This window comes from Peromyscus eremicus, unplaced genomic scaffold (assembly GCF_949786415.1).
Source record: "Peromyscus eremicus unplaced genomic scaffold, PerEre_H2_v1 PerEre#2#unplaced_949, whole genome shotgun sequence".
In the NCBI taxonomy this organism is placed as follows: Eukaryota; Metazoa; Chordata; class Mammalia; order Rodentia; family Cricetidae; genus Peromyscus; species Peromyscus eremicus.
Window position 1 is genome coordinate 1 of NW_026735184.1, and position 27,444 is coordinate 27,444.

Consider the following 27,444-nt stretch of genomic DNA (forward strand, 5'->3'; position numbering starts at 1 on the left):
GAGCGAGCCAGGGACAGCTGCCTGCCCCTCACCAATATGTCTGCCAAACTGGCGTCAGGAGGACCTTCCGCCCGATGCAGACATGGCCGCCATCAGCCACGCAGGATTGGCTCCAATGGGAATTCCGACCGCCCCCTGGCAACAGAAGCGGTTTCCATTGGGCAGTTAGAGAAGATGGCGGCGCCTGACCGCGTGTGAGGCCGTGCTTGGGGGCGGGGCCACAGCCTGCCGGGCGCACGGGCTCCGTGGATTGGTGGAGAGCCGTAGGGGGCGTCACGTGGTCGGGGCGCGTTTGTTTGCGGAAGTAGGAGGGCCGAGAGGTGCTGAGTAAGCCGAGGTGAGTGACGGTGCGGCGGGGGCGGAGCCTGACGGCCCTTCCCTAAACTTCTCGGTTCCCCTGTCTCGGATGTCGCCACCTGGACCCCGCTTAGGACTGTCCTCGTGTCTCCGACTGTGAGGCTGGTCCTCCGTTAACTCTTGTCCGACCCCGCCCCCCGAGTGCTCCCGGCTGCTGTCCTTTGATCCCCTGGCGCCCCCAACTCCCATCCGGTGACCTGCGTTCTTCTCGGTTGCCTCCTGTAGTTTCCCTAACTTCCTAAATTAACCCTTCTCCCAACTCACTGCCCCAGCTTTCACCCCAGACTGCCCACCGTCCCCAGCTCCTCCCTGTGCGCTTGTAAGTGCTCCTGGTTTTCCGCCTCAGTAAATCAGCGCCCTATTTCCCCCACGCCACCTGCTTCCTGTGTCCCTCCCGTTGTACCCCCCCCCCACACCCCCATTTCTAACTCCCTGCTTATCTTGTGCCTCCGATTTTCATCTGCTCCCACATGTGTTCTTCCCAGTTTTCTAGCCTCCGATTCTGGGTTCACCTCCAGCTCCCACAGATGACCTGGAAGCTGGTGACAGGGAGCCTGTGACCCAGGTGACTGTGTGACTGGTCCAGGGGTTGGGTGTGAGACAGGGAGGGCTTATGGATCTGCGCCTATATTTTTAATGGGGCTACTCACATGATCCCAAACAAATACTAACCCTTCCGCTAAGCTTCCCTCACCTGCCCTTTCGCCAGCCCAACAGGATTGGGCAGGTTTGGATTGGCATCGTTTGAAGCTCCACCCTTGGGCGAGTTCAGTGTTTTGTTCTTGTCTCAGCCTTTATGTTTCTGGAGCTTGGAGGCTATGTTCTTTCCAGGTTTCAGCTTTCTCACTGTGCCAGAGGGGACTGTATTTCCTGCCCACTATGGCTTCTGTGAGGCTCAGTGTTTGAATGAGAAGAGGTAGAAGACCATGCTTAGTGACCAGTGTGGCCCTGTACAAGTACATGGCTTTGCTGTTGTGTCACAGGCAGGATGGAAAGGGAAAGGGACCAGAGATAGGGATAGAGAGAAGCGGAAGTACGTTTCCTTTTGTCCGTGTTTTCAGTGTTTATTAATCACCCCTGTCAAACAGGCTCTTTTATCATGTTACCCTTACTATTCATTCATTTTCCACTGAGCAAATATTGATGTAGCCAGCGCTATTCCTACTTAGCATGAGAAAGGGAGGCCAGTGACCTCCCTTGCCAGGGCCATGCTGATGAGCGTGGAGCTGGATTTTCAGTGTAGAGGGTCCCTAGTTTATTGTTTTTAAAAAAGAATTATTTATTCTTACTTTATGCACGTGAGTGTTTTGCCTGAATCTGTTTAAGTGCACTCCATGTGTGCCTGGTGTGTATGTGTGTTCGTGGCAGAATAGGGTGCTGGGTCACGTGGAACTGGAGTTAGGAAGGCTGTGAACTGCCATATGGGTGCTGGAAATTGAACCCTGCTCCTCTTCAAGAGCAGCAGGTGCTCTTCTGAGCCACCTCTCCAGCTCTGAGGGTCCCAGTTTCTAATAGATGGACTTGATTTCTGGAGTTGACCATGTTATGAAGAGGTCTGCATTTAGTAGAAACTGTACTTTGAATTTTGTTCCTGATCTAGTGTCATGGGACTTGGGCAGTTGCAGTGACCCAGGCCCAGGCAGCTGTGGTACCCAAGGAAAATGGCAGACACTGTCTGCTCAGTGTACTGTGTTGCTGAATCACATTGCTCATAGGGCAGATGGCTTCCCTACTTTTCCTCCTGTGCCCTGTTGGAGGTCAGAGGATCTGTGCCCCACAGTGTGACACCAGCCATGTGCCTGTCATGTTGTATAAGGGTTCCTACTGTTGGCTCAGTGCTTAGGGCATTTCCCCACCCTTCTGTGGGTACTTTTCTTGTTAAATGTGATTATGGTAGCATGCTTAAGAGGGGATTTCCAGCCGGGCAGTGGTGATGCACAACTATAATCCCAGCACTCGGGAGGCAGAGACAGGTGGATCTCTGTGAGTTCGAGGCCAGCCTGGTCTACAGAATGAGTTCCAGGACAGGCGCAAAGCTACACAGAGAAACTCTGTCTGGAAAAATCATTAAAAAAAAAAAAAAAGAGGGGATTTCCTATTTGCCCAGCAAAGTGTTATTATCACCAAGATACAGTGAAAGGAGTTGCCTAAACACTGTGTGCCTATGTGTGTGTTCTTCTGCACTTAACTGCCCTGGGTGTGTACACAAGTAAGTGTGGCCTGTGTGGAGGGCATACACTCCCGGGCATTGTGTACACATATGAAAGCTGCAGGAAGAAAATCAACATCATGCCTGGATCGGTCCTCAGGTCCTCAGCCTGCAGCCGTGGGGGTGGGATGGGGTGGACAGGAGTGGTGTCAGCTGCTCAGGAGGGTGGCACCCCAGTGTTCCCATCATGAGATATCCTGTGGGATTCAACAGGCAGTTAGTTCTGTGTGTTTGGGTGTGCTCCCAGAAGCCCCTGCAGCTGTCCTCTGAGATCTGCTCAGATGTTTTGACCTGTTTCTCCTCCCTCTGTGGAGGGTCAGGTGGAGGCAGCCCCCCATCACTAGACAGCTTTCATGACAGGCTAAAAATGAGCTTGGTTGTTGGTACCCTGCCAGGAGGTGATTTTTCCAGGAGGAACTAGTCCAGCACCCACTGGCACTCCTAAGACCCAGGAGTGCTGGAGGAAGGGTCTCCTGGTGGGGGGAGGAGTAGGGGAAGGTGGTCCTTGGAGGGTAGCAGGAGACTAGATTCACCTGCCTTTCTTGTGGAGAGAAGAGCCTGCTATATAGAGGAATATATATCTCCTTGTCTCTTGCCTCAGGGACCCCAGCTGGTGGCTCACAGACATTCGTTTGTTCCCATCCGTCCACTGATTTGTTAAGTTAATGATAAACTTGATGTTTATCAAACAGCTGCTGGAAATGGGTACCATGCCCTTGATGGAGGAATAAAAGCAGTATCATGGTCCCTTTGTGAGGGACCCCCATGGTTGGGGGTTGCAGAGGAGAAAGGCTGAGGGAAAAGAGGGCTTCTGGAAGAGGTGGCCCCCAAACTGGGTCTTGAGAGACAAGAAAGGAAAGGTTTATTTGAGTACATGCTTCTTACCTGTGGTTTGTTTGTTTGTTTGTTTGTTTGTTTGAGACAGGGTTTCTATGTGTAGTTTTGGAGCTTGTCCTGGAACTTGCTCTGTAGATCAGGTTGGCTTCGAACTCACAGAGATCCGCCTGCCTCTGCCTCCCGAGTGCTGGGATTAAAGGCGTGCGCCACCACCGCTCATGCTTCTTATCTGTCAGGAGAGAGAGGTTAAGTGGGGCAGTGGGTAATGAAGGTGTCGGAGCGCCTAGGCACACGGGCACAAAGGTGACATGTCTGGGAGATAGTGCTGGCTAACTAGAGTCGGGTGAGTGGGCTGGAGTGCAGGCTGGCCCTCTTCTGGGGACGCTGACATGTCCTCTGGAGTTTGGGCTTTCTCTAAAGTGTTGAAGATCCACGGGACATGCAGGGTCAGCGGGGAGGTGCAGTCATTCAGTTTGTAGTCTACATACTAGATAGGCACAGAGGAGCCGTGTGAGTAAGATTGGACCAGGACCTGGGCTTCCCACACCTCCATTTAGAACTGTCTTGAATGCCAGCTGGTAGGAAGGGGCCAGTCCAGTGCTTGCTTTGCCTTTGGAGTGACAGAGGACCCAGAATGGTGAAGAGGGGCCCTGCCATAAATAAGCAGGGAGGACATTCTGGGTCCGATAGAATTAACTGGATGGCTCATGGCTCCCATCTAGCAGCTTCTCCCTGAAACCATCCAAGAGTGAGGAGGGGCGATGTAACCCGAAGCCTTTCTCTGCCCTGCCCAGTCCCGCGGTCCCACAGCTGCTTAATATTAATTACAAACTGTTTGATCTATGGTTTAGGAAACTGGTCTGTGGCTCAGGCTTATTGTTAGCTAGCTCTTACGTCTTAAAATAACCCATTTCTATTCATCTATATTTTGCCACATGGCCGTGGCGTTACCGGTCTGTGGACATCTTGCTCCTTGGGCGACTGGATGGTGTCTCCCTGACTCTGTCCTTCTCCCTATATCTCTGCTTGGATTTCCTGCCTGGCTTTTATCCCACCTTTCCATAGGCCAAAGCAGCTTTATTTATTAACCAATGGGAGCAACATCTATTCACAGTGTACAGAAAGACATCCCACAGCAGGAAGACAAACAGCCAGGCAGCTTTGGAAGAAGAGTCTCCCCTGAGACCTGCCCAAGGATCTTCATGGCTGAGGCAGATGCAGACCTCCCTCAGCCAGGCCAGATGACTTGCTGGTCCATGGTGGCCATTGAGGCCTCTGTCTTCCCTCTGGTTCCCTCTACTGTACATGCTGGGGGGGGGGGCGTCTCCCCATCCCCCTTGGGTGCCTTCTGTTTTTTCCTTAGAGCTTGAGCCCTGTCGGCCAATGTCCTAACCCAGGGGCCATGCACTCTGAGCAGAGCCTGGGCCTGGCTGGCCCTCATGGGCCCAGTAGACTCTTCCAGTAAAACCTTCAGGGTTTTTGTTTGGTTTTCGTTTTGGTGGCCAGATGTATTCTCTTGTCTTTTGAACCCTCCCCGGATGTAACCTCCCTATCTCTGTTGAGTCTTCAGTCCCTCCAGGAGAGCCTTAGACCCCACAGACATTGTCTTCCAGAAAGAAACCCAGCAGGTCCACTGGGCCCCTGACCAGAAGTGGGTGATAGAGACAAGGGGAGAGGCCACAGAGCCTGACCTTAGGCTGGAGTGAGCAGTCACCACTGGTACCGTCACCATGGATGGTTTGGCTCGTCCCTTTTCACTTGTGGTACTTACGCCTGGAAACAGGCGGTTGCGTCACGTGACCCCATCAAGGAGCGGCTCTGGCATGGAGCAGAGGGGTCAGTAGTAGAAAAGATGTTAGAGGAACACAGAGGCTGTAAGAGGAGACCCACGAGGTGGGGAGCGAGGCCCCAAGTGGAAGATCGCTTACAGGCTGTGGTAGCAGCTTGTTCGGAGCCTGAATTCTGCCCTGTAGCTAGACTGGAAGGACCCAGCTGGGCCCTGAGGTGGAAGGGACAGGGTGGCAAGAGGTAGGCACACATGCCTTCTCTTGGCCTTGTGCATCCCTGGCTGCCCATGCCATGCTTGTTCCAGGATGTGACCCACAGGTCCATAGAGTTCATTTCCTCTCTTCCTTCCGATGAGAACAATGGCTGCTGTTAGAGTGTCACCGTGGGCTGGCATCCTGGCCTTTTCCTTAGTTACATCATTGTGTCACACTGACCCCAGCTGGATGGAAGCCAGGCCTTTCAACACATGGGAGGTGTCTCTACTAGAGAGTGCTGGGGTGGGGACCTTCCTCTAAGTGAGGCTGCTGGTCCCACTGGAAAGTGGGTTAAACCAGCGGGGCTCTTGGGTGTTCTTGAAGCTCTCCTCCATCCCTGGAGCACCCGGCGTCTGGCCTGGCCTCTGGCAAATCTGCACGAAGCTCTAGCTCTTCTGAGCGAGGCCTGACACAGCCAGGCTCAGCCTACACCCCTGCTTTCTGTAAAGCCATAGTAATTTCGTGTGCCAGTTGGAAAATCAAGAAAAGCAACAATATTGCCCCACGAAGCCAGGACCTTCGCCTCCAGATATCCGGGTACATTTATTTTATCTATTGTCTTTTTTTTTTTTTTTTTTTTGGTTTTTTGAGACAGGGTTTCTCTGTGTAGCTTTGCGCCTTTCCTGGAACTTACTCTGTAGACCAGGCTGGCCTCGAACTCACAGAGATCCGCCTGCCTCTGCCTCCCGAGTGCTGGGATTAAAGGCGTGTGCCACCACCGCCCGGCTATCTATTGTCTTTAATTTACTTTTTTATGTGTGTGGGGGTAGAGTGAGCACAATGGTGGACGTGTGGAGGTCAGAGGTCAACTTTGTGGAGTTGCTTTGCTCCTTCCACCTTAATCTGGGTTCTCAGAACTGAACTAAGTTTCCAGGCTTGAACCGTAACTGCCTTTACCCACTGAGCCATCCTGCCAGTCCTTTAAAAAATTGTGCAAATATATACTCAGTTAAATTTTGTCATAAGAAACTTGAGCTGGGTGGTAGTGGTATATGCCTTTAATCTCAGCACTTGGGAGGCAGAGGCAAGTGGATCTCTGAGTTCAAGGCCAGCCTGGTCTACAGAGCAAGTTCCAGGACAGCCAGGACTACATAGAGAAACCCTGTCTTAAAAAAAAAGAAAAGAAAAAGAAAAACTTGAATCAAGCTATACTTTGTGTAGGAGTGAGAGACCTTTGTAGGGGTGAGAGACCTTCTTTGGAAGGGTGAGAGATCTTCTTTGGAGGGGTGAGAGACCTTCTTTGGAGGGGTGAGAGACCTTCTTTGGAGGGGTGAGAGACCTTCTTCTCTGCAGGGGTGAGAGACCTTCTCTGCAGGGGAGAGACCTTCTCTGCAGGGGTGAGAGACCTTCTCTGCAGGGGTGAGAGACCTTGGAGCCGCTCACAGAGGGACGCAGCACTCATGCCTCTCCCTGTCAGCTGTGTGGTGTCGGGCATGTCACTCCACCTTGCTGATACTTGGTGTCCTCCTGTGTAAAGTGCGGACAACTGTGTTGGAGGGTGGCTGTGCAGAAGTGATGAGCATGTGTAGATTTCCAGGATGGGGCCCAGGGAGGCCTCGGGCATGCCCAGATGACAGTCACTTAGAATTTGCTGGGGAGATGGTTCAGTCGGTAAAGTGCCCACCTCACAAGCATGGGGATCTGGGTTCAGTCCTCGGTGGTGGTGCGTGCTTGCAGTTCTGGAGCTGGAGAGGTCCTGGAATGGTTGCATGCCAACCATTCTAACTGGTTAACCCCAGGAGCCAATGAGAGACCTTGTCTCCAAAAGAAGGCGATGGCTCCTGGGGGATGGCACAGGAGGGTAACCTCTGGCACCCATGCACATCCACACACACACACACACACACACACACACACACACACACACGCGCGTATGGAACTGAACATGCACATACCCCAATACCACACACAGAGAACTACACACAGGGGTGTAACAGGAGAGATTTTTGTTGTTACTTGAGACAGAGTGTCATTTTGTAGTTCATTCTGTCCAGAGCTCACTGTGAGATCAGACTGGCCTCGAACCCACGGTGGTCCAACTGCTTTAGCTTCCCATGGTCTGGGATCCTAAGTGTGAGTCGTCATGCCTTGTAAGGTTTTTTTTCTTGAAAAGTGTTGGGGAGCCAGCAAAATACCTCAGTGGGTAAAGGCATTTGCTGCCAAGCCTGACAACCTGAGTTTGATTCTTGGGACCCACATGATGGAAGGAGTCTCTCTTTGTAGCCCTGGCTATTCTGGAACTCACTGTGTAGACCAGGCTGGCCTTAAACTCACTGAGATCCACCTGCCTCTGCCTCCCAAGTGCTGAGATTAAAGGCCTGTGCCACCACACCCTGTAGGCAGTGTTTTCCTGTGCTGGCAGCCACTCCCAAATAATCACTCAGAAACTTAATATTAACTGTAAATGCTGGGCCAGTAGCTCAGGCTTGTTAATAGCTAACTCTTACATTTAAATTAACCTATATTTCTTATTTAAGCTTTGCCATGTGGCTCTGTACCTTTTCTCAGTACAGCATGCTCATCTTGCTTCCCTCTGCATCTGCTGAGGACCCTGACTCTGCCCTTCTTCCTCCCAGTGTTCTCAGTTTGGCTCTCCTGCCTGACCTTATTGTTATATATTGGGTGTGGATGTAGGTTCATGCAGGTCCATGGAATCAAGACAAGGAGGCACCTTTCCCAGCTGCAAGGTGGATTTATCTCTCCAGACTGAACCACTCTAGTTTAGCAAAGGGCCCTTTTATTGTTATACAATTCACACCTTTAGCAAGTCAATTCCTATACCAAAACCTTTATCTAAGCTCCCCAAAGGGACAATGTCAAATGCAAATTCTCAGTAAGGGAATACCACAGTGTTCTGGGTTGTCTCTAACCTAAGTTTGCATAGGCTTTGATCCCCTAGGAAAACTCTCAGATAAGACTTCCAACAGGAGGTATGGAGACAAAAGTTAGCAATCACAAAGCGTAGATCAAAGCTGGGTGCAACACTCCAGAGTCAAACTGGCTGTAACTTTGTGGGAATTCTCCCATCATCTTACCCTGTTCAGCTATTGGTCGGTCAGCTTCTTTATTAAACCAATCACAGTGACATATATTCACACAGTGTAAAGGAATAGTCCACACTGCCCAGCAGTGACCTTTGATCTATATTGTTCTATTTCCTGACCCAGGAACCATCATTCTATTTTTTATTTGAATTTAGTCCCACATATAAGTGAGATCATGTAAATTTTTCTTAGTATCTTATTTTATCAAGTCTTGTGTTTTTAAGATTTATTTATTTTTATTTTATGTATATTTGTTTATTTTGCCTGCATGTATGTCTGTGTACCATGTGAATACCTGGTATCTGTGGAGGCAGAAGAGGGTGCCAGATCCCCTGGAACTGGAGTTTCAGATGGTTGTGAGCTGCCATGTGGGTTCTGGGACCCACATCCAGATCCTCTGGAAGAGCAGCCAGTGCTCCTAACCTCTGAGCCATCTCTCCAGCCCCTACTACTTTGATTTGTCAAGACAGGGTCTTACTATATAGTCGAAAGTGGTCTGGAGTGTGCTGTGGTGCCCAGGCTGGCCACCTACATTTGCCTCCCGAGTGCTGGGATTCCAGGTGTGGACGGACACATGTGGCTGTCCCTGTGTTGAAGGAGAAGACCCATCTCTGTGGTTGCTTTCAGAGCTGTGTGAAACCAGGGTCAGGGTGCAGAGGAACAGTCACTGCCCGCTCCCTTCCTAGTGGTGTGGTACAGTCTGACATGTTGTGGTGAGGGGCCCTGGGCTTTGCTTGTAGAATTGGCATGCCCATGCCAGGCTTTGCCAGGCATCTCTAGAGTGCCATCTTTGACTTGGGAGGTGATAGGCTGTCCACTTAGCCAGACCTTCCTTGCCACAGACAGCACGTTCACGCCCACTATTCTTACTGTCGGCACCAGGCCTCTGTCAGAGTGGTCCTTGGCCTGGCCTGAGGGTTCTGGAGCTTTCCATCAGACCTGCTGTTCCACTCAGGGCCATTTCTCTCCTTTTCGGGTTCCTACTGGTCCAGAATCGGGGCACAGAGCTGGTAGGGATGATGGAGTACCCGTGCAGGACACTGGTGAGGTGGGCATGGGAGACTGCGTCCAGCTGACGAGAGACCTTCTCTTCTTTCAGAGCCAGGGGGCAGGCCGGGGCCCCCCCTGCCCACGGAGGATGCAGTTCTTCGGGCGCCTTGTTAACACCCTCAGCAGTGTCACCAACCTCTTCTCCAACCCGTTCCGGGTCAAGGAGGTGTCCGTGGCTGACTACGCCTCCAGTGACCGTGTTCGAGAGGAAGGGCAGCTGATCCTCTTCCATAATGTTTCCAATCGCACCTGGGACTGCATCCTGGTCAGCCCTAGGAGCCCACAGAGCGGCTACCGGTAGGCGATGGTCAGGGACATCAACTCTCCTTTCTTTCCCTTCGGAGCTCTGCCTAAAAGGTGTACTACTGGAGGGAGGGGCCAGGAGGAGAAAACAGTGGGTCCTTCCCGGGGTCTTCACTCCTGTAGATGGTGGGAAGAAGGAAGGGTCGGGAAGCTGAGAAGACCCACTGGGGTGGCCTTCAACTGGATCAACAGTACTGTGATTGTGTAGGGTCAGAGTTTGGACAGCTGGTATGTAAGGGCTGGCACTAGGCATGTTGGGACTTCTTGGGCCTAGAAGGCTAGGGCAGGACTCCAGGGCAAGACAGAGTGGGAAAAGGGAGAGTCTGCAGAGCTAAGGCTCCATTTCAGGGTCTGATGGAGCTGGGCTGCCTGATGTTGGGGGGGTATTGTTACCAATGCTCTCTCTGCTTATTCTTCTGCCTGGCTATCCCATCATCCACCTGTTCACAGGAGCCCTGGGCCTGGGGCCAGTCAGGCCTGTGAGATGACACACATGGTCTGTGATTTTAAGGAACATGCAGGCTGGTAAAGGAAGCCACAAGTACACAGGCCTGCTAACACCTTAAGGAGCAGTGTTTTGACAGAGGTAGAGCCCGGGTAACCATAGGGACACAGGAAGCAGTCCTTTGGGATGGCTTTGTTCCAGAGAAGGGGAGAAGGCTGTTCTAGACCTTCAGAGGGCTGAAGCTGTGGGTGGCAGGTCCTTCTGGTCCCTTCCCTCTGCCCACTTCTCACCCCCTCCTGTATTGCCTGCTCTCTGATCTTGGCCAAAGTGACTGACAGACTAGGTACCAGCTGACCACACTTCTCCATCTTCCGCTGCTGTGGCAGCTGCAGGGGAGCCTGTGTTGTGTGCACAGCCTTTGTGTGTGTCTCTGGACCTCCTAGGTTCACCCTCCCATGAGCCACCTCCCCTGACCCTCCTCCAGGGCCAGTAGGGGGGCCCCCAGGGGCTCCCCAGGGGTTCCCCAGGGGAGGTAAATGGGTGTTTGATGCAGTCCCTCAGGCTGCAGCGCTCTGTTCCTAAGCCTCACCCCGGGAGGCATTTTCCAGTACTATGCAAATGAATTCTCCTTCCCTTAAAAAGATCTTTCTTGTTTTGTCTTGTTAGACCTTTGTTTATTTGTTTTTTCAAGACAGGGTCTCACTGTGTAGCTCTGGCTGTCCTGGAACTCATTCTGTAGACCAGGCTGGCCTGGAACTCAGATATCCCCCTGCCTCTGCCTCCCGAGTGCTGGGAATAAAGGCGTGCACCACCAAGGACTCTTTAAGGCTGAGCCATCTCTCCAGCCTCCTCGGGTTGTTCTTTGTTTGTTTGGGGGTTTGCTGTGCCGACTCTTCCCCAGGATTTATTTTCCTTCGGCTCTGTGGAGCTGTCATTGTGTTGTCCTTGGCTTCCTTGTCGACAAGCCAGCTGTCACCCTGTGGTTACCCTCTGCCATCTACTCACCTCCTTGCAGCTGTGTCCATGTCAGTTTCCGCTGTCTTGTGTTGAACAGTGTCTCGAGGCCAATTATTGCTATGTAACAAAGCACCCCGAAAGCAGTGGCCCCAAACAGTACTGATTCATTTATCCCAAAAGTCTGGGATCTGAGCAGAGCTCAGTGTCATAGTGTGCAGTGGAGGTGATGTCATAGTGTGGAGTGGAGGTGATGCCATAGTATGCAGTGCAGGTGATGTCATAGTGTGCAGTGGAGGTGATGCCATAGTGTGCAGTGGAGGTGATGTCACAGTGTGCAGTGCAGGTGATGTCATAGTGTGCAGTGGAGGTGATGTCATAGTGTAGAGTGCAGGTGATGTCATAGCATGCAGTGGAGATGATGTCATAGTGTGCAGTGGAGGTGATGTCATAGTGTGCAGTGGAGGTGTTGCCATAGTGTAGAGTGCAGGTGATGTCATAGTGTGCAGTGGAGGTGATGCCATAGTGTAGAGTGCAGGTGATGTCATAGTGTGCAGTGGAGGTGATGTCATAGTGTGCAGTGGAGGTGATGTCATAGTGTAGAGTGGAGGTGATGCCATAGTGTAGAGTGCAGGTGATGTCATAGTATAGAGTGGAGGTGATGTCATAGTGTACAGTGGAGGTCAGAGGGCAACTTTTGGAAGTCTGCTTCCTTCTTCCATGTGGGTCCTTGGGATTAAACCCAGGTTGTTAGGCTTGGTAATGGATGCCTTTACCCACTGGGTTATTTTCCAGCCCCTCCCTGTGACATTAGATCATTTTAATGGCTGTATATTATCCATTGCACAGATAATGAGCCATACCTCACATGGTATTCTGTGGCTGGCCATCTAGGTACCACTTACTTAATTCTGACCACATACCAAGAGCCAGAGTTTGAGACAGGCTCCTGGTTGTGACAATCAAATTAGAGGAGAATATGATATAGCTTCCATTAAATAAGGCATAAAATCACCAGATGAGCGACTTCAAGCACAATGAAGTCCTAAGTAAACTCCACCTTTTTTTTTTTTTTTTTTTTTTTTGGTTTTTCGAGACAGGGTTTCTCTGCGTAGCTTTGCACCTTTCCTGGAACTCACTTGGTAGCCCAGGCTGGCCTCGAACTCACAGAGATCCTCCTGGCTCTGCCTCCCGAGTGCTGGGATTAAAGGCGTGCGCCACCACCGCCCGGCTGTAAACTCCACCTTTGAGAGTGGTTGGAGCAAGGAGAGCGCACTGCATGCAGCCTGGGGCACAGCGTGGCTTGTTTGCGGCATTTACTACGGTCTGTTTATGCTGGGCACTGCCCCTCAGCTGGCCTAGCCGCTGTGCCCATGACTCACCCCGTGGCCTCTCTTCCTTGGCGGCAGACTCTTCCAACTGGAGTCGGAGGCTGACGCCCTGCTGCACTTCCAGCAGTACTCTTCCCAGCTGCCCCCCTTCTACGAGAGCTCCGTGCAGGTCCTGCACACGGAGGTGCTGCAGCACCTGTCCGACCTCATCCGCAACCACCCCAGCTGGACGGTGACGCACCTGGCGGTGGAGCTGGGCATTCGGGAGTGCTTCCATCACAGCCGCATCATCAGGTGGGCAGGCATCATCAGGTGGGCAGGCATCATCAGGTGGGCAGTTGGGCCCTGAGCATGCGTGCTGTTTCATGGGGTCTGGGGCCATTGGAGTGTGGCGTTGGACGGTGCTCAGCCCTGTGGAGCACACATGCAGCATGCTTGAGTGCTCTCTTCTTTCCATAGCTTGAGTAAGAGAGGAACATCACCGCCCTGGCTGATAACTGAGAACCCCGATTCAAATCAGAAGGAAAGGCAGACACCAAGCTCTTCAGCTACTCTGGCATCTTAAAGAGAGGCTCTGGGACCAGGGCACAGCTTTTCAGCAGGAGAGGGCTTAATAGGGGCTCAGATCATAGTCTCCTTCCCAAGCCCTGCTGTTTTCCTGGAAGCTTGGATAGCCTGTTTTATAGCCATTTAGTCAGTGCTGTGTCAGCAAATTCCCTGAAGAGGTCACCTTGGATGCCCTTGCAAGTTACTGGCTGGCCGCCCCGTACTTCTCGGTTCAATGCCTGGGTTCTAGCTGAAACCTCACCAGGGCGGCTTGGTGATGCACGCCTTTAGTTCCAGCACTTGGGAGGCAGGGGCAAGCAGATCTCTGTGAGTTTGAGGCCAGCCTGGTCTACAGAGTAAGACCTTATTTCAAAACCAAAACCAAAACCCTCTCTGAGCTCCCCAGCTCCCAGGGATGAGCTTGGACACCATGGTGTCCCCTCTCAGAGCTCCTGAAGTTCAGAGGTTCAACGAGTTTCTTTATCATGTGACCCTTTTCTGTGTCGTCCTCTTACCCACCTCGTGCTGGCGGAACCCAGGGGTACCTCTCCCCACGGGTGAGCGGAGTTCACCGCAGCCTGGCACAGCTCAGCAGACATGATGCAGTGGCTCAGGCTGAGCTGGGCTTGAGTCACCCCAGGACTCCCAAATTTAGCCTGGGTCCTACTTCTGCAGTTGGGCTTCTCAGCACCCTGCCTTCGGGGTCCCCATCTCATCACTTACCTGTCACTGCCCCCCAACCCCAACAGCTGCGCCAACAGCACGGAGAATGAGGAGGGCTGCACCCCGTTACATCTGGCCTGCCGCAAGGGTGACAGTGAGATCCTGGTGGAGTTGGTGCAGTACTGCCACGCCCAGATGGACGTCACTGACAACAAAGGAGAGACCGCCTTCCATTACGCTGTACAAGGGGAAAACTCCCAGGTGCTGCAGGTGAGTGCTGGGTGGTGGGCAGCAGCCAAGCACCTCCTTGTGCCTGAAACTTGCTTTGGGGCCTTAGGTTCATGGGTCCCTCTGAGGCTTCTCATTCATCCCTCCTTGATGCTTGAGGCCTAACTTTCTTCACCCGCCCCCCCCCCACCCCCCCTAACATTTAGAGGGAGACATGTCTTTAGCCTTGGGAGTTCTCCAACTCAGTGAGCTGAACTCTATGGAAACTCCAGTCAGGCATGGAGCTACTGCCCAGAGCCAGCTGCTGGGCTGGGTGCATCAGGTCAGCCCCTGACTGGAGGGTTCGAGGTACACTGGGACTTGACCTAGTTTATGGGTACTCAAACCAAGCCAGACTGCCCAGCACCTATAGGCATTTGTGCCAGAGGCATCCTGTCAATTCTGTAAGTACTAGGACAGATGATGTTTTAAGTGTTTTTCAATGTATTTTTGTGTGTATAGATGCTTTGCCTATATGTATGCCTGTGCACACCATGTGTGCAGTGCCCTCAGAGGCCAGAAGAGGGTCATGAATCTCCTGGGGCTGAAGTCACAGATGCTGTGAGCTGCTCTGTGGGTGTAGGATTCAAACCTGTGCCCTCTGGAAGAGTATCCAGTATGCTCGCCCACTGAGCCATAGTTGTGGTTAAGTAGATGGGCTGGTGTGGTGAGAAGCCACTGTTAAGTTGAAAGGAAAGACAGATCTGAGCTTGTGTTTTATTGTCTAGAATGAGCAGGCCAATCTGCAGGTTCTGTCCTCTTTGCTTGGCACCTGGATTGTTCTAGAAAACACAGATCTGTGTCTCATGCATAGCAGTCCAAGGGAAGGCATGCCTAGTACTGCCTGGAGGAGGAGCGACGGAGTGCCTGGCCAGTGGGCGTGCATCGCGCCTCTTCCCTGACTGTCGCTGGCTTGTGCCTGCATCATGTGTTCTAGTCAATTCTTGAAATGCCCTCCTGGGTTGGAGTGCTGTGGCCTTTTCCTCATACAAGAAACAAAGGCTCAGCAGAAGCGAGAAATGTGGCTACTGAGGGCCACCAACCTGGGGATGGGGCAGGCTGGCCTAGGCTTCCTCCAGGTTGCCAGCTCCTTGCCCTCCTGGGTCCCCAGCCTTCCTTGTGTCTCAGCTGTACCCAGTGGTCATAACTAACACCAGGGAGATGACATTGAGCCCCAAACAGGAGGACAGAATCCTTCCAGCTTCCTGATAGCACAGTCACTCTTGGTGTCTGTGGGTGGGCTTCATATCTGGAGGAAAATTATGTATGTGTGCAGACAGTTTTTCCTCATTGTTATTTCCTAAAAACCACGGCATAAACAACTGCTTGTCTAGCCAGGCAGTGATGGGGCACACCTTTAATCAGAGGCAGCAGATCTCTGTGAGTTTGAGGCCAGCCTGGTCTACAGAGTGAGTTCCAGGACAGCTAAGGGTGTTACATAGAGAAACCTTATCTCGAAAAAACCAAACCAAACCAAAAAACCAACAACTGTTCATTTAGTATTTACATTGTATTAGGTTATAGGAGTCATCTAGGGATGATCACAAGTACTATGGGGGTATACAGAATGTAATCCCAGCTGACTAGGATGCCAAGGCAGTCCCAGGCCAGCCTGGGCAACAGAGTGGATCCCGTAGAACAAAGTACATGGGAGAGTATGTGCAGGTTCTTTGCAAAATGACCAGTCCATACAAAAGATTCAAGTACTTTAAGATTTTTTGGGTGGGCAGGAAGAGGTGGTAGCAAGGATGGGACTCAGAACCTTATGCATGCCAGGTAAGCATTCTACCAGTAGGCCACGTTGAATTCTTTATTGAAAACATAATGCAGAATTGAAAACCTGCATGCAGAAAGGTACTCAGCAGGACTGACTGTGTCCTGATTACCTTTCTCTTGCTGTAATAGAACATTCCGACCACAATCTGTCATTAGGAAAGTCAGGGCAGGAACTCAAGCCAGAACTCAAGCAGGAACCATGAAGGACTGCTGCTCTCTGGCTTGCTTACTGGCTCCTCATGCTTGGCCTAGCTAGGTGTAAGATCACCCGCTTGAAGATGGTACCACCCACAGTAGGCTGGGCCCTCCTACATCAATTAATAATCAAGACAGTCCCTCACAGGCATGTCCACAGGCTAATAAGACCCAGACTACTCCTCAGCTGAGGCCTCTCCTCTCACAGGACTCTAGACAGGACTAGTCAGGACAGAGGACATCTGCTGGGAAGCAAGAATCATTCCACCTAGAAAACTGAAGGTTCCTTTTGTTGTTCTTTTTATACAGTCTCCTGTAGCTCAGGCTGGCCTAGAACTCACTGTGTAGTCTAGACTGGCTTTGAACTTGACCTGCCTCAGTCTCTCTAGTGCTGGCATTGCAGGCATGTGCTACCACACCTTGTTAAGATTCTTCACAAGTGTTGAGATGAGCCCCAGTCAGGCCAGATCCACACCCCACCCCACACACCGACTCCGGAGCACCATTCATTACTGTGGCTCCTCTTCAGCCTCGTGGAGTCAAGTGTCCCTTCCCTTTTGGTGTCCAGAGGAAGATGGCCCCTGGAATGCTAGAGAGGGCAGTGCCAGGTGGCTTCCCTGTCTTGTCCTGTCAGCTCCTAGGAAAGAACGCCTCGGCCGGCCTGAACCAGGTCAACAATCAAGGACTGACCCCACTGCACCTGGCCTGCCAGATGGGCAAGCAGGAGATGGTGCGCGTCCTGCTGCTTTGCAATGCCCGCTGCAACATCATGGGACCCGGAGGCTTCCCCATCCACACAGCCATGAAGTTCTCCCAGAAGGGGTAAGCCTCACCATCACATGACCCCACTCCCCTGCAGGGCCCAGGGTGGAGGCCCCGGTTCTTCAAGCCTCATCAGGTGACCAGCCAAGGGTGCCTGCCGGCCTCACGAAAGCACTTGATGCTCTTATGTGGGGCTGGACACCCGAGTCCACAAACGACCGCACAAGGAGTAGACCCGTAGAGCTTCGCGCTAATGCACCCAGTTTTTGACCACAAGCCTTTCCTCCCCTATGCTTATGTGCCAGTTCTCAAGTCTGCTGCAACCCTGAGGCTTGGAGGGCTGCAGCACTCAGCTCCTGTGTGCCAAAGGCCAAGGATGCTGGCCCTGGCTGTCCAAGGCCCTGTGTGTCTAGTGCGTTGCCTCTTCCCAGCTCACAGCGCTGCAGGAGGCAGGCACCAGGCTCTTGGCTTAGGGGTCCAAGACCACTCTCTCGCTTTCCCATAAACCCTAGAAGTTCTCAGGTCCCAAGAAGTTCTCCACTTGTGTTGGAGGAGAACCAAAGAGGTATCTTACTGGAAAATGCTGCCCAGCCAGAACAAGATCTGGAGTGAGTGAATGAGTGGGGTCGGCTGGCCTTTGTCCTGGCTCCTGTGCTGAGTAAGCACTGACTTGAGAAATGAATGAGAGGAGGCCCGGCCATGGAGCAGGACTGACTCCAGCCCCCGCCCCCCCCTCACGGTGCTGGACTAGTGTTCTGTAGTGCAGAGGTGGGGAGCAGACAGGTGGATAGTGACAGGTTGTGAGTGACACTGGGGGACACAGGCTGCCCACCTGCCTCAGGCACTGTGCAATAACTGGTCACTGCCTGTGTGATCCCTCCTTGGTGCCCTCTCTGCCCCCCGGGTCATCCTCGGTGTGTCTGGAGTCACAGTCTGATGGAGACCTCTGTGCAGAGAGTGGAGCGCGGGGACTCTGTGTTGTCTTCTCTGTCTCTAGCTTGTTTTTCTGCTCCCATTTTTACTGTTTCTTGCCACCCACTCGATTTAGGTTTAGCTTGCTTGTTTTTTCAAGTTCTTGAGTTGTATCATTGAGTGATTTATTAGTGCTCTTTCTGATTTTTCTATGTAAGCACTTAGAACTCTAAATTTTCCTCCTAAGACTGCCTTTAAGTGTCCCAGAGGTTTTGTGTTGTGTTTTTTGTTTTCATTTAGTTCCAGGAATTTTTTTTCTTGATTTTTTTCATTGATCTACTATTCATCCCAAAGTGAACTGTTTAATTTCTGTGAGTTTCCATGATGGAGATCCTCTGCTCAGTGTGGGAGTGCTCCCTCTTTCTCACACCCTCGCCAGCACTGCATCTGATTATGTTTTGGTAATAACTTCCTCACAGCTAAGAGATGGGATCTTAGTGGTTTTGATTTGCATTTCCTTGTTGACCACTGAGGTTGAACAACTTGCCATAGACCCACTGGCCATTTTTATATCTTCTTTGGGGAAATGTCTATTTGGGTCTATAAAGTGAAGTTCCCAGAGCAGGGAAAGCCTTGCCTATGTTGGGGATTCTACAAGGCTGCATAATGGAGTAGAGTGTCTTGATTGTGCAGGCAGAATTCTGAGATCCAAAGCCGAGTTCTCTTGGGCAATCTTAAACAAACAAAACAAGGGCTGGAGAGATGGCTCAGAGGTTAAGAGCACTGTCTATTCTTCCAGAGTCCTGAGTTCAATTCCCAGCAACCACATGGTGACTCACAGCCATCTATAATGAGATCTGGTGCCCTTTTCTGGCCTGCAGGCGAAACACTGTATACATAGTAAATAAATAAATTTAAAAAACAAAACAAAACAACAACAACAAAACCAAACCAGGCTGGCCTTGAATTCCTGACCCTCCTGTCTCTGCCTTCCCTGTGCTGAGATTATAGTCATGTGTCACCACACTTGATGACATTTTGGAGGTTCTTTAGTCCCCTTAACAGCTTCATGCCCTTCTCTGTGTCTATCAGGTAAAATATTCTTAGCAGACGGCTAGCTTCCAACCAACCCCCAAACTAAGAATGTCATATTAGCAGATAAACCATGGCAGAGACTTCCCAACCTGGCTGCAAGCTGCCTGTAACATTCCAGGCCATACCTGATAAATGATTTGCTTAAAAATGTTTATATTTATTTTTAATTTTATTTTATGCATGTGAGTGTTTTGCTTTCTTATATATCTCTCTGCACCACTGTGCATGCAGTGCCCACAGAGGCCAGAAGAGGGCCTCAGATACCCTGAAATGAGAATTACTGTTGTGAGCCACTACATGGGTGCTGGGAATCCAACCCAGGTCCTCTGGAAGAATAGCATAGCAGCCAGTGTTCTTAAGCTAAGCTCTGAGCCAGCTTTCCAGCCCCATGGCTTGCTTTTTAAAAGTTATTGTTGAGTCAGGCGGCATACACCTTAAATCCCAGCACTCGGGAGGCAGAGGCAGGCAGATCTCTGTGAGTCTGAGGCCAGCCTGGTCTACAAAGTGAGTTCCAGGACAGGCTCCAAAGCTATACAGAGAAACCCTGTCTCTGGGGGAAAAAAGTTATTGTTGCTGTTGTCTTACATTTATTTATTTGTTCACGTGTATCCCAGGAATTGAACTCAGGTCCTCAGGCATAGCAGCAAGCATTTTTTCCCGCTGAACCATTGTGTGCCCCACCCCCACACACCCTATGCTATGTAGTCCAGCCTGGCCTGGAATTTGGAATCCTCCTGCCTCAGCATCCTGAGTGTTGGGGTTGCAAATGTCATCCCAACCTCACTTCCCCTTAGTTTTCACTTTTCACCTGGCATATAGGTTGTCTTTTCACCTTGTTCTCATTTCATTTGCTGTGTGTCGGTTCTGGAGTTTAACAGAGTTCTGTTGATTGACATTGCCACCTCGGTGCGCTAGAGGAGGCCGTCTAGAGGCAGGCCAGCTAGTTGGCTGTATTGCTGCCTCCCTCACCAGTAGCGGAAGCTGAAGTCATGGCTGCTGTGGTGCCCCTCATTGTCCTGTGGCTCTCTCTCTCTCCCAGGTGTGCGGAAATGATCATCAGCATAGACAGCAACCAGATCCACAGCAAGGATCCTCGCTATGGAGCCAGCCCGCTGCACTGGGCCAAGAATGCCGAGGTGGGCAGAGTTGGCGGGTGAGGGGCAGGGTAGATCCAGAGGAGACTCTGAGAGGATGACAGTGGCACCTGGAACAAGTCTCACAAGGGTGCATGGGGCAGACATGCCCACGAACAGTTGAGGTCCTGCCACTGCCCTGCTGCTCACTGGCTGGTGGCCTTGATTTCTTCGACCATGACTGGGGGTCCTGCTCTCTGACTTTGGAGGTACTGAGAAGTTAGCAAGGCAGTGCATGAAAAATTGTGCCCCATATGTAGAAGGGGGCCATGGTGATATGGCCATTGGGCACAGCGGCCCCCACAGAGAAGCCTGGTGGCCACCCAGGCTGAGGTCTCTCCTGAAGCCCTCCTGAGAGGGTGCCCAGGTAGCCTAGCTTGGCAACATCTGTGGGCCACCAACACCCTGACCTGTACTTGCATATGACGGGCAGGTGGGCTAGGCTGCTGCCTTTGTGGGCCACTGCCTTGTTCAGACATGTTTCTTCCTTGCCATATCTGTGAGGCATGTGTCCCATGTCAGGACTGAGGAGCTGGAGGGGCAGTGACAGATCCAGGCTCAGGGCTGCAGGAAGGGTGATGGGGCTTTAGGTTCAGCACTGTCCTCCCCACAGTTCAAAGTGAGCCCGGATACCATGCAAAGACCCCTGGGACATACCCCATGGAGGACCTCATGGAGTCGGTGCTCTGGGACCTGGCCCAGAGAACTCTTTGTAGCTCCAGGAAAGCACCAGAAGCTTCTGGAATCAGTCTGTGTGTCTTTACCTATTTGTCACCTAGTTCCTGGGGAACTGGTGTGTGTGGGTGAAGGTCGAGGGTCACTTGCAGAAGTGGGGCCTGCCTTTGCTTATATTGGAGGAGTGCCCAGGGAGGCTGCCCCCCGAGTGCCCACCTGGTCTGTGTCCCCAGATGGCCCGAATGCTGCTGAAGCGGGGCTGTGACGTGGACAGCACAAGTACTGCGGGGAACACGGCCCTGCATGTGGCGGTGATGCGCAACCGCTTTGACTGTGTCATGGTGCTGCTGACCTACGGGGCCAACGCAGGTTTCCGAGGAGAGAATGGGAACACGCCGCTGCACCTAGCCATGTCGGTGAGCCTGGGGCCCATGGCCTCCCTGTGCTGGCCCTGCCAGCCGTGGTGGGGGTGTGGGAGGAACAAGAGAGGCACCTGTGCCTCAGCTCACTCCCCTCCTTTTCTCGGTTGCTACATCATCAGACATGCCTCCTCCCTTAGCCCAAAGGGCCTGGGGGCAGCCATTGGTTTGTTAGGAAATAGACTTCGGCCTTAAAGTGTCTCCAGTGTGCTGAGACAAGAGTGTGAGCTTGCTTCGCTTGTGGCAGGAAGAGTACCATCTGCTATCCATCTAGTCTCGGATGAGACTCTGAGGGAAGCAGTCAGCCGCAGTCAAGGACAGCCTGTTTTGTTCCAGGCTGTAGTGGGTACATTGCCCAAGAGGCTAAAAACTAGTAAGACCAGGGAGGTTGGTAGCACAGCCGCCCGCATCAGGGGCATGTCTTGTTCTTCTTTTTCTTCCTTCCTTCCCTTTTGGTTGTTGTTTGTTGTTTTGTTTTTTTCAAGACGGGGTTTCTCTGCGAAGCCCTGACTCTGTAGACCAGGCTGGCCTCAAACTCAGAGGTCCTGCCTGTGCCTCCCAAGTGCTGGGATCAAAGGTGTATGTCACCACACCTGGCTATCAGTAACATTTCTATGGAAAACTTTATTTTCCAAACCAAAATAAAATTAATGAGTAAAACACATGACATTGTTTTACACATTGTGAAACTTTTATGTGTCTTTTTGTGCAGGAAACACATGAATCCTCATGTCTCCTGGGGCATGTTAAAGCACTTAGGAAGCTCTAGAGCCCCCTTCCCGCCCTCCCCCCATGGATGGGAAGTGCACACCTTTTTAGCTGCTTGCTGAATTGCTTTGATGCTGTGCCAGAATTGGTCATGCCAGAACTCTGACATGCTAACTGCGTGGGCCACTCGGAAGCCATTTCCCTGAAGGCTGTCACCCCGCTGCCCCTGGCTCCTCTTGTACTTTGCAGGGATCCCCTGATACATGCATGACTTCATGTTGACATTGGAAAATACTGGTGCAGTGAATGTGTAGCAGGAAAGCCTTTCAATGTAAGGAAGTGGTTAAGCCTATCACAGCATAGGCAAATATGGGAAAATTGTGGGTTTTTTTTTTTTTAAAGTTTGAATCTCTGCCCAAGACAGGGCTTCTCTGTGTAGCCCTGGCTGTCCTGGAACTTGCTCTGTAGACTGGGCTAGCCTCAAACTCAGAGATCTGCCTACCTCCCAAGTGCTGGGATTAAAGACATGCACCACTACTACCCTGTAGTTTGAAGTTTTTCTGTGTCTGCCCAGTCTGCAGCCACTCAGACCCAAATAAACACACAGAGGCTTATATTAATTATGAACTGTATGGCCATTAGCTGAGGCTTACTGACTAGCTCTTACACTTAAATTAACTCATATTTCTTATCTATGTTTAGCCACGTGGCTTGGTACCTTTTCTTAGTTCTGCCTTGTTATCTTGCTTCCTCTGTGTCTGGCTGGGGACTCCTGACTCAGCCCTTCCTCTTCCCAGAATTCTCCTCGTCTGCTTGCCATGCCTATACTTCTTGCCTGGCTACTGGCCAATCAGCGTTTTATTTATCAACCAATCAGATCAACACATATTCACAGCAACAGGCTCACTGCATTCATTCTTTTGTTTGTTTGTTTGTTTGTTTGCTTTGTTTTGCTTTGAAACAAGAGCTCACTATGTATTTCTGATTGATCTGGAACTTGATATGTAGACCAGGCTGGCCTCAGTCTCAGAGATCTTCCTGCCTCTGCCTCTCAAGTGCTGGGATTAAAGGTGTGCACCACCATGCTGGCATTGTCTCCATTATGTATACTTGGTGGCTAAGGCTAAACACTGCTAGTTTATTTGGTGGTCTTTGTTACCTTCCATCAACCAAAGCAGTTAGTTGAGCTGGTAACTCACACAGCTGTCTAATTCTTACTGATGCATTCTTCAGTGTAGCTGGCCTGTAGCTAGAGTTTTCCTGCCTGGCCCACACTCAGGACAAATCTCTGTCACCCACCAGTCCCACAGCCACTCAGACCCAACCAAGTAAACACAGAGACTTATATATATATTGCTTACAAACTGTATGGCTGTGGCAGGCTTCTTGCTAACTGTTCTTATATCTTAAATTAACCCATTTCTATAAATCTATACCTTGCCACGTGGCTCGTGGCTTACAGGCATCTTCACATGCTGTTTGTCCTGGTGGCGGCTGGCAGTGTCTCCCTCCGCCTTCCTGTTCTCTCAATTCTCCTCTCTGTTAGTCCTGCCTATACTTCCTGTCTGGCTACTAGCCAATCAGTGTTTTATTTATTGACCAATCAGCAACACATTTGACGTACAGAACATCCCATAGCACTGGCCTCTTTCTTCCTCCCTCCCTCCCTTCCTTCCTTCTTTCCTTTTATTTCATTTTTTGAGAGAGTGTATGTAGTTGTGAAGAACAAACGTCTGCTGGCTGTGAACTTGATGCTAGTGTTGTGGTAAGTTCTGAGGCACTGGCAGTTTCACTCATCATTGTTTCTGAACCATCTTGTGTCAACATGGTTGGCATTCTTGTGAAAACAGCGGTGACCTCCTAGACTGTCTGGAGTGTTCTCCTAGACGCATGGGCCCCCCAGGTCCCACTCTGAGAACTGTTGGTATGTTTTTGTTCCCTGGACTGTCACATTCATGCCATTTTCCCAGTTTTTGGTAAATCGCTGGCCATTCTGACAGTTATATATTTAATCACTTCTTCAAGTGAGTTTATTCTTTTTCCCCCAAAACAAGGTCTTGCTTTACCACCCAGACTAGACTTGAAATTGTGGTAGCCCCCCTACCTCAACCCCCAAGTGCCAGGATTAGGTGTGCACTGCCACACTCAGCTGGTTTCTTTTCAAACACCCTTAAATTTATTTGGAAGTGCATATGCTAAAAGTGCATATGTTGAAAACCCCAAAAAGAAAGCCTTGGGTGACCAGAACACACACATTTGCCTGTGTCCATGTAAATTCAAGTGGAACATGAACTGCTTGAAAAAGAACATTCTAGATGCACCACTGCATTCTCTTGGCAGGGAAATTAGGCTCTTAGACCACAGCCTAGGTTTTTAGGCAGCTAGTACTTTGGTTTGTGCTTGCCTACCCAAGGTTTAGCTGCATGGCATTCTAGGGCAGGAAACTACTCCCTTAAAGGCTGCCACTGGGAGGGTCTGTGCAAGGTTGCCTGGAGTGGACAGGTAAGATGGCATCCTCAGTCCTCATGCATCCCATATTGCTCCTGAGTGTTGTCAGCATTTGACCCTTCCATGTCCCCAGGTGCCTCACTGTTGCTTTGAAAAGACACCATGACTAAGGCAACTCTTATAAAATAAAACATTTAATTGGGAGCTTGCTTACAGTTTCAGGGGCTTGGTCTATCCTCATCATGGCAGAGAGCATGGCAGCAAGCTGGAGAAGTAACTGAGAGCAAGCAGAGAGAGACAGAGACAGAGAGAGAGAGAGAGAGACAGAGACAGAGAGAGACAGAGAGAGAGCTGAGTCTAGCATGGACTTTTGAAACCTCAGAACCTACTCCCAGTGACACACTCCTTCAACAAAGCCACGCCTCCTCCTAATCCTTCTAATCCTATAAAGAGTTCCACTCCCTGGTGACTAAGCATTCAAATATATGAGCCTATGGGGGCCATTCTTATTCAACCACCACACCATGGCTTCTGGGTTCAGCCCAAGTACATTGCTTCCTGTGAGGAAGAGCTAGGATTAATCTTTCTGTGCCAAGTCCTGGACAGCTGGTCCTTGAACTTGACTGGGGCGATGCGGGAATGAAGAAACAGCAGATACACACACAGAAAAGCTGGGCTGGCTCTGCTGGGGCCGGCAGCACTGCCGTACAACTCAGAAGCCCTGCTTACTTAGTAAGTGCAGCACAAGGAGGTCAGCTAGTTCCCATGGGCGGCTCTCGGGGGGCGTGGTCTGGGGGCGTGGTCAGGGGCGTGGTCTCAGCTTGCCGTCAGATGGGAAGAGGAAGCTGTGTTTGCTCCTTCTTGGACACACTGTCAACATCTGCAAACCAGAGGAAGACTGCCAGTTCTGAGCCTAACTTGGAACGGCTTTGACATCCCCATGGGCCTGAGGCGTTGGGTCCTTGGTGCTATGCCCATGTCAGTAACACACATCCACTCAGGACTTCATCTGCTCCAGTGTCCTTCAAACACTTCTTAAGCCCTCACTGAGGCATGCTCTGAAGTCACTGGCGGAGGCACTGGTCTTCGAGCAGCATTCTTTGTCATGTCAGGGGACCCCGGTGTCTCCTCACATTGCTGAGAGGCCCTGTGAGCATGTTGGTGGGTGGGGTCTTGGACCATTGCTTATTTTCTCACCTTCTGTTCCCAACAGAAAGATAACTTGGAGATGATCAAAGCCCTCATTGTATTTGGGGCAGAAGTGGACACCCCAAATGATTTTGGGGAGACTCCTGCATTCATAGCCTCCAAGATCAGCAAACGTATGTGCTCTGCAATCTGGGACCAGAGTTGGGGGGAGGACTTAGGGACTAAAGAGGGAAGTCCCAGCTGTAAGGTATCAGACTGGCCCAGCTGCTCCCTGCTGAGTGGCCAGGAGCAAATGCCACTCAAAGGGAGCCTCCTTCCCCAAAGACAGGGAACAGTAGATGCAGGACCACCAGGGGCTTTGCTGAGCATGGTCCTCACCTCAGGGTGAGGGTGTTCAGGTCCCAGTAGGGGTGGGACCAGGTCCACAGCAGCAGAGCCAGCATAGGGTCATTGCATGTGCCGTGCTTGTCCACATACGCCCATGCTTCTTCAACGTGCTGGATGCATGCATAGACGCGCATGTGCATTGCCGCCCCTGTCCACTGTGCTTAGCTCCAGAGGTACAGGAGGCAGCTTCCCTTCACAGAAGCCTACATCCCCTCTGGAGGGCTTGCAGGAGTGTGGGTTAGCATGGGTGTGGCCCTGATAGTTTGACCTCTTCTCCCAGCAGAGAGCTCAGCCCCACCATCTGCTTAAACAACCTAGGTGGGCCCCTTTCCTCCCCCCTCTCCCTCCCCTCTCTCCCTCTTCTCCTCCCTCCAGCTTTGTCCAGCCCTGGGTTTAGAGCCAACCCTGCAGAAAAAGACATGGAGCCCAAGATGGAAGCAGGCAAAAGTGCTAGTCATGGTGTCCTATCCCTGTGTCCTCTGTTCACCGGGATTGGTGCCATTGGCTGGCTCATCCCCCCCCCCCCCCGAGACTCTGCAGGGACAGACAGCCTTTGTCGTTTTTGAGAACTGCTAACCATGGAGTTAGTTGCTTTGCATCACAGCTGGTGTGCAAGGAGAGATGGGATGCCCACAGTAACTAGGATGAGTCTGGCTTCCTCTTGCCATATCCCACAGTCCTCCTTGGCCCCTTCCCTGGTACCAGGAGACTGCTTTGATGTAGCAGACCAGTCAACATGCCAGTTAGGGTAGTTGCCCCACACAGCCAGGTCACCTGCTAGATGGGGACCATGTGCAAAGAGGGGGTTCTCACTTGCTAGTTGACACCATGTCTACCCTTTGCCATCTCTCCTTCCCTAACCGACAAGTGATCACCAGGAAGGCACTCTTGAGTCTGCTGAGAACTGTCGGGGCCGACTACCGCTTCCCGCTCATCCAGGGGGTCCCTACGGACCAGAGCTCTGCAACAACACCTCACCCCCTCTTCTCTCTGGACAAAACTCAGCCCCCAGAGATCAGCTTAAACAGCCTAGGTAGGCCACTGCGTCCCCCCTCTCCCCAGCTCTCTCTGGGCCCTCAAATCCCAGCAGTCCCCACTAAAAGGAACAAGGCTTCAGGGCAGAAGTAGTTGAAGTGGAGAGAGCCAAGCTTTATCAGCCAGTGTAGGCCACCAAATGACCCACAGATCCCTGAAGCCTACTGGTCCCGTGGTCCACCGTCCCTGAGAGAATGCCCTGGACATGGGCTCAGGGTGGCCATTTCCTGTGGTACCTCTCAGGTGGGCACTGTCACAGCTCTGGCTCCCTGGGAGGGAAGGGTGGATGGTAAGGAGTGCTGCTGGGCCACCTGACTTCAACGTTGTCATTGTTTGCCTCTGTCTAGCAGGAGACTTGCTATGCCCCCTGCTGGCTCCTTGGATTACTTACAGGCTTTCGAGGTGGCCAAGAAGCCAACATTTGCAGCTGTTCTAACTGATGCCCTTAGAGACAGTTCCAGAGTAGATGGGGACCCTGTCAGGACCTTCTGTGTTGTTTGGGAGTGAGAGTCCCTGAACAGAACTGAGTCTTAGCCAGCCACACCTCTCTAACTGTGGATGTAGAAACCCCAAGCCCAGCCCCTCCTGCCAACTAGCCAGTCCTGGAGCTCTGGAAGGCAGAAAAGCCGAAATCCCCCAGCACCCCATCTTTCTCTCTCCATCTGCAGGCAGGCAGTCACTCAAACCAGGCTGGATGGTGGG

At 51.6% G+C, this 27,444-nt stretch overlaps 1 protein-coding gene across 8 annotated transcripts in view; it reads left to right on the top strand.

The window, feature by feature from the left end:
• Positions 1-202: 202 nt before the first annotated feature.
• The window catches only part of Pla2g6 (phospholipase A2 group VI), a 40,194-nt gene continuing 12,952 nt past the window's right edge, over positions 203-27,444 (top strand). For 2 of the 8 annotated variants that reach the window (XM_059253016.1, XM_059253017.1), the window contains exons 1-9: positions 347-453; positions 843-922; positions 9,589-9,836; positions 12,651-12,866; positions 13,868-14,051; positions 16,654-16,841; positions 19,828-19,924; positions 20,830-21,012; positions 25,385-25,493. In XM_059253016.1, coding sequence (XP_059108999.1) covers positions 9,628-9,836; positions 12,651-12,866; positions 13,868-14,051; positions 16,654-16,841; positions 19,828-19,924; positions 20,830-21,012; positions 25,385-25,493 — 1,186 coding nt within the window. In that variant the 5' untranslated portion in view covers positions 347-453; positions 843-922; positions 9,589-9,627. The other 6 variants (XM_059253011.1, XM_059253012.1, XM_059253013.1 and 3 more) reach the window with 6 other exon arrangements.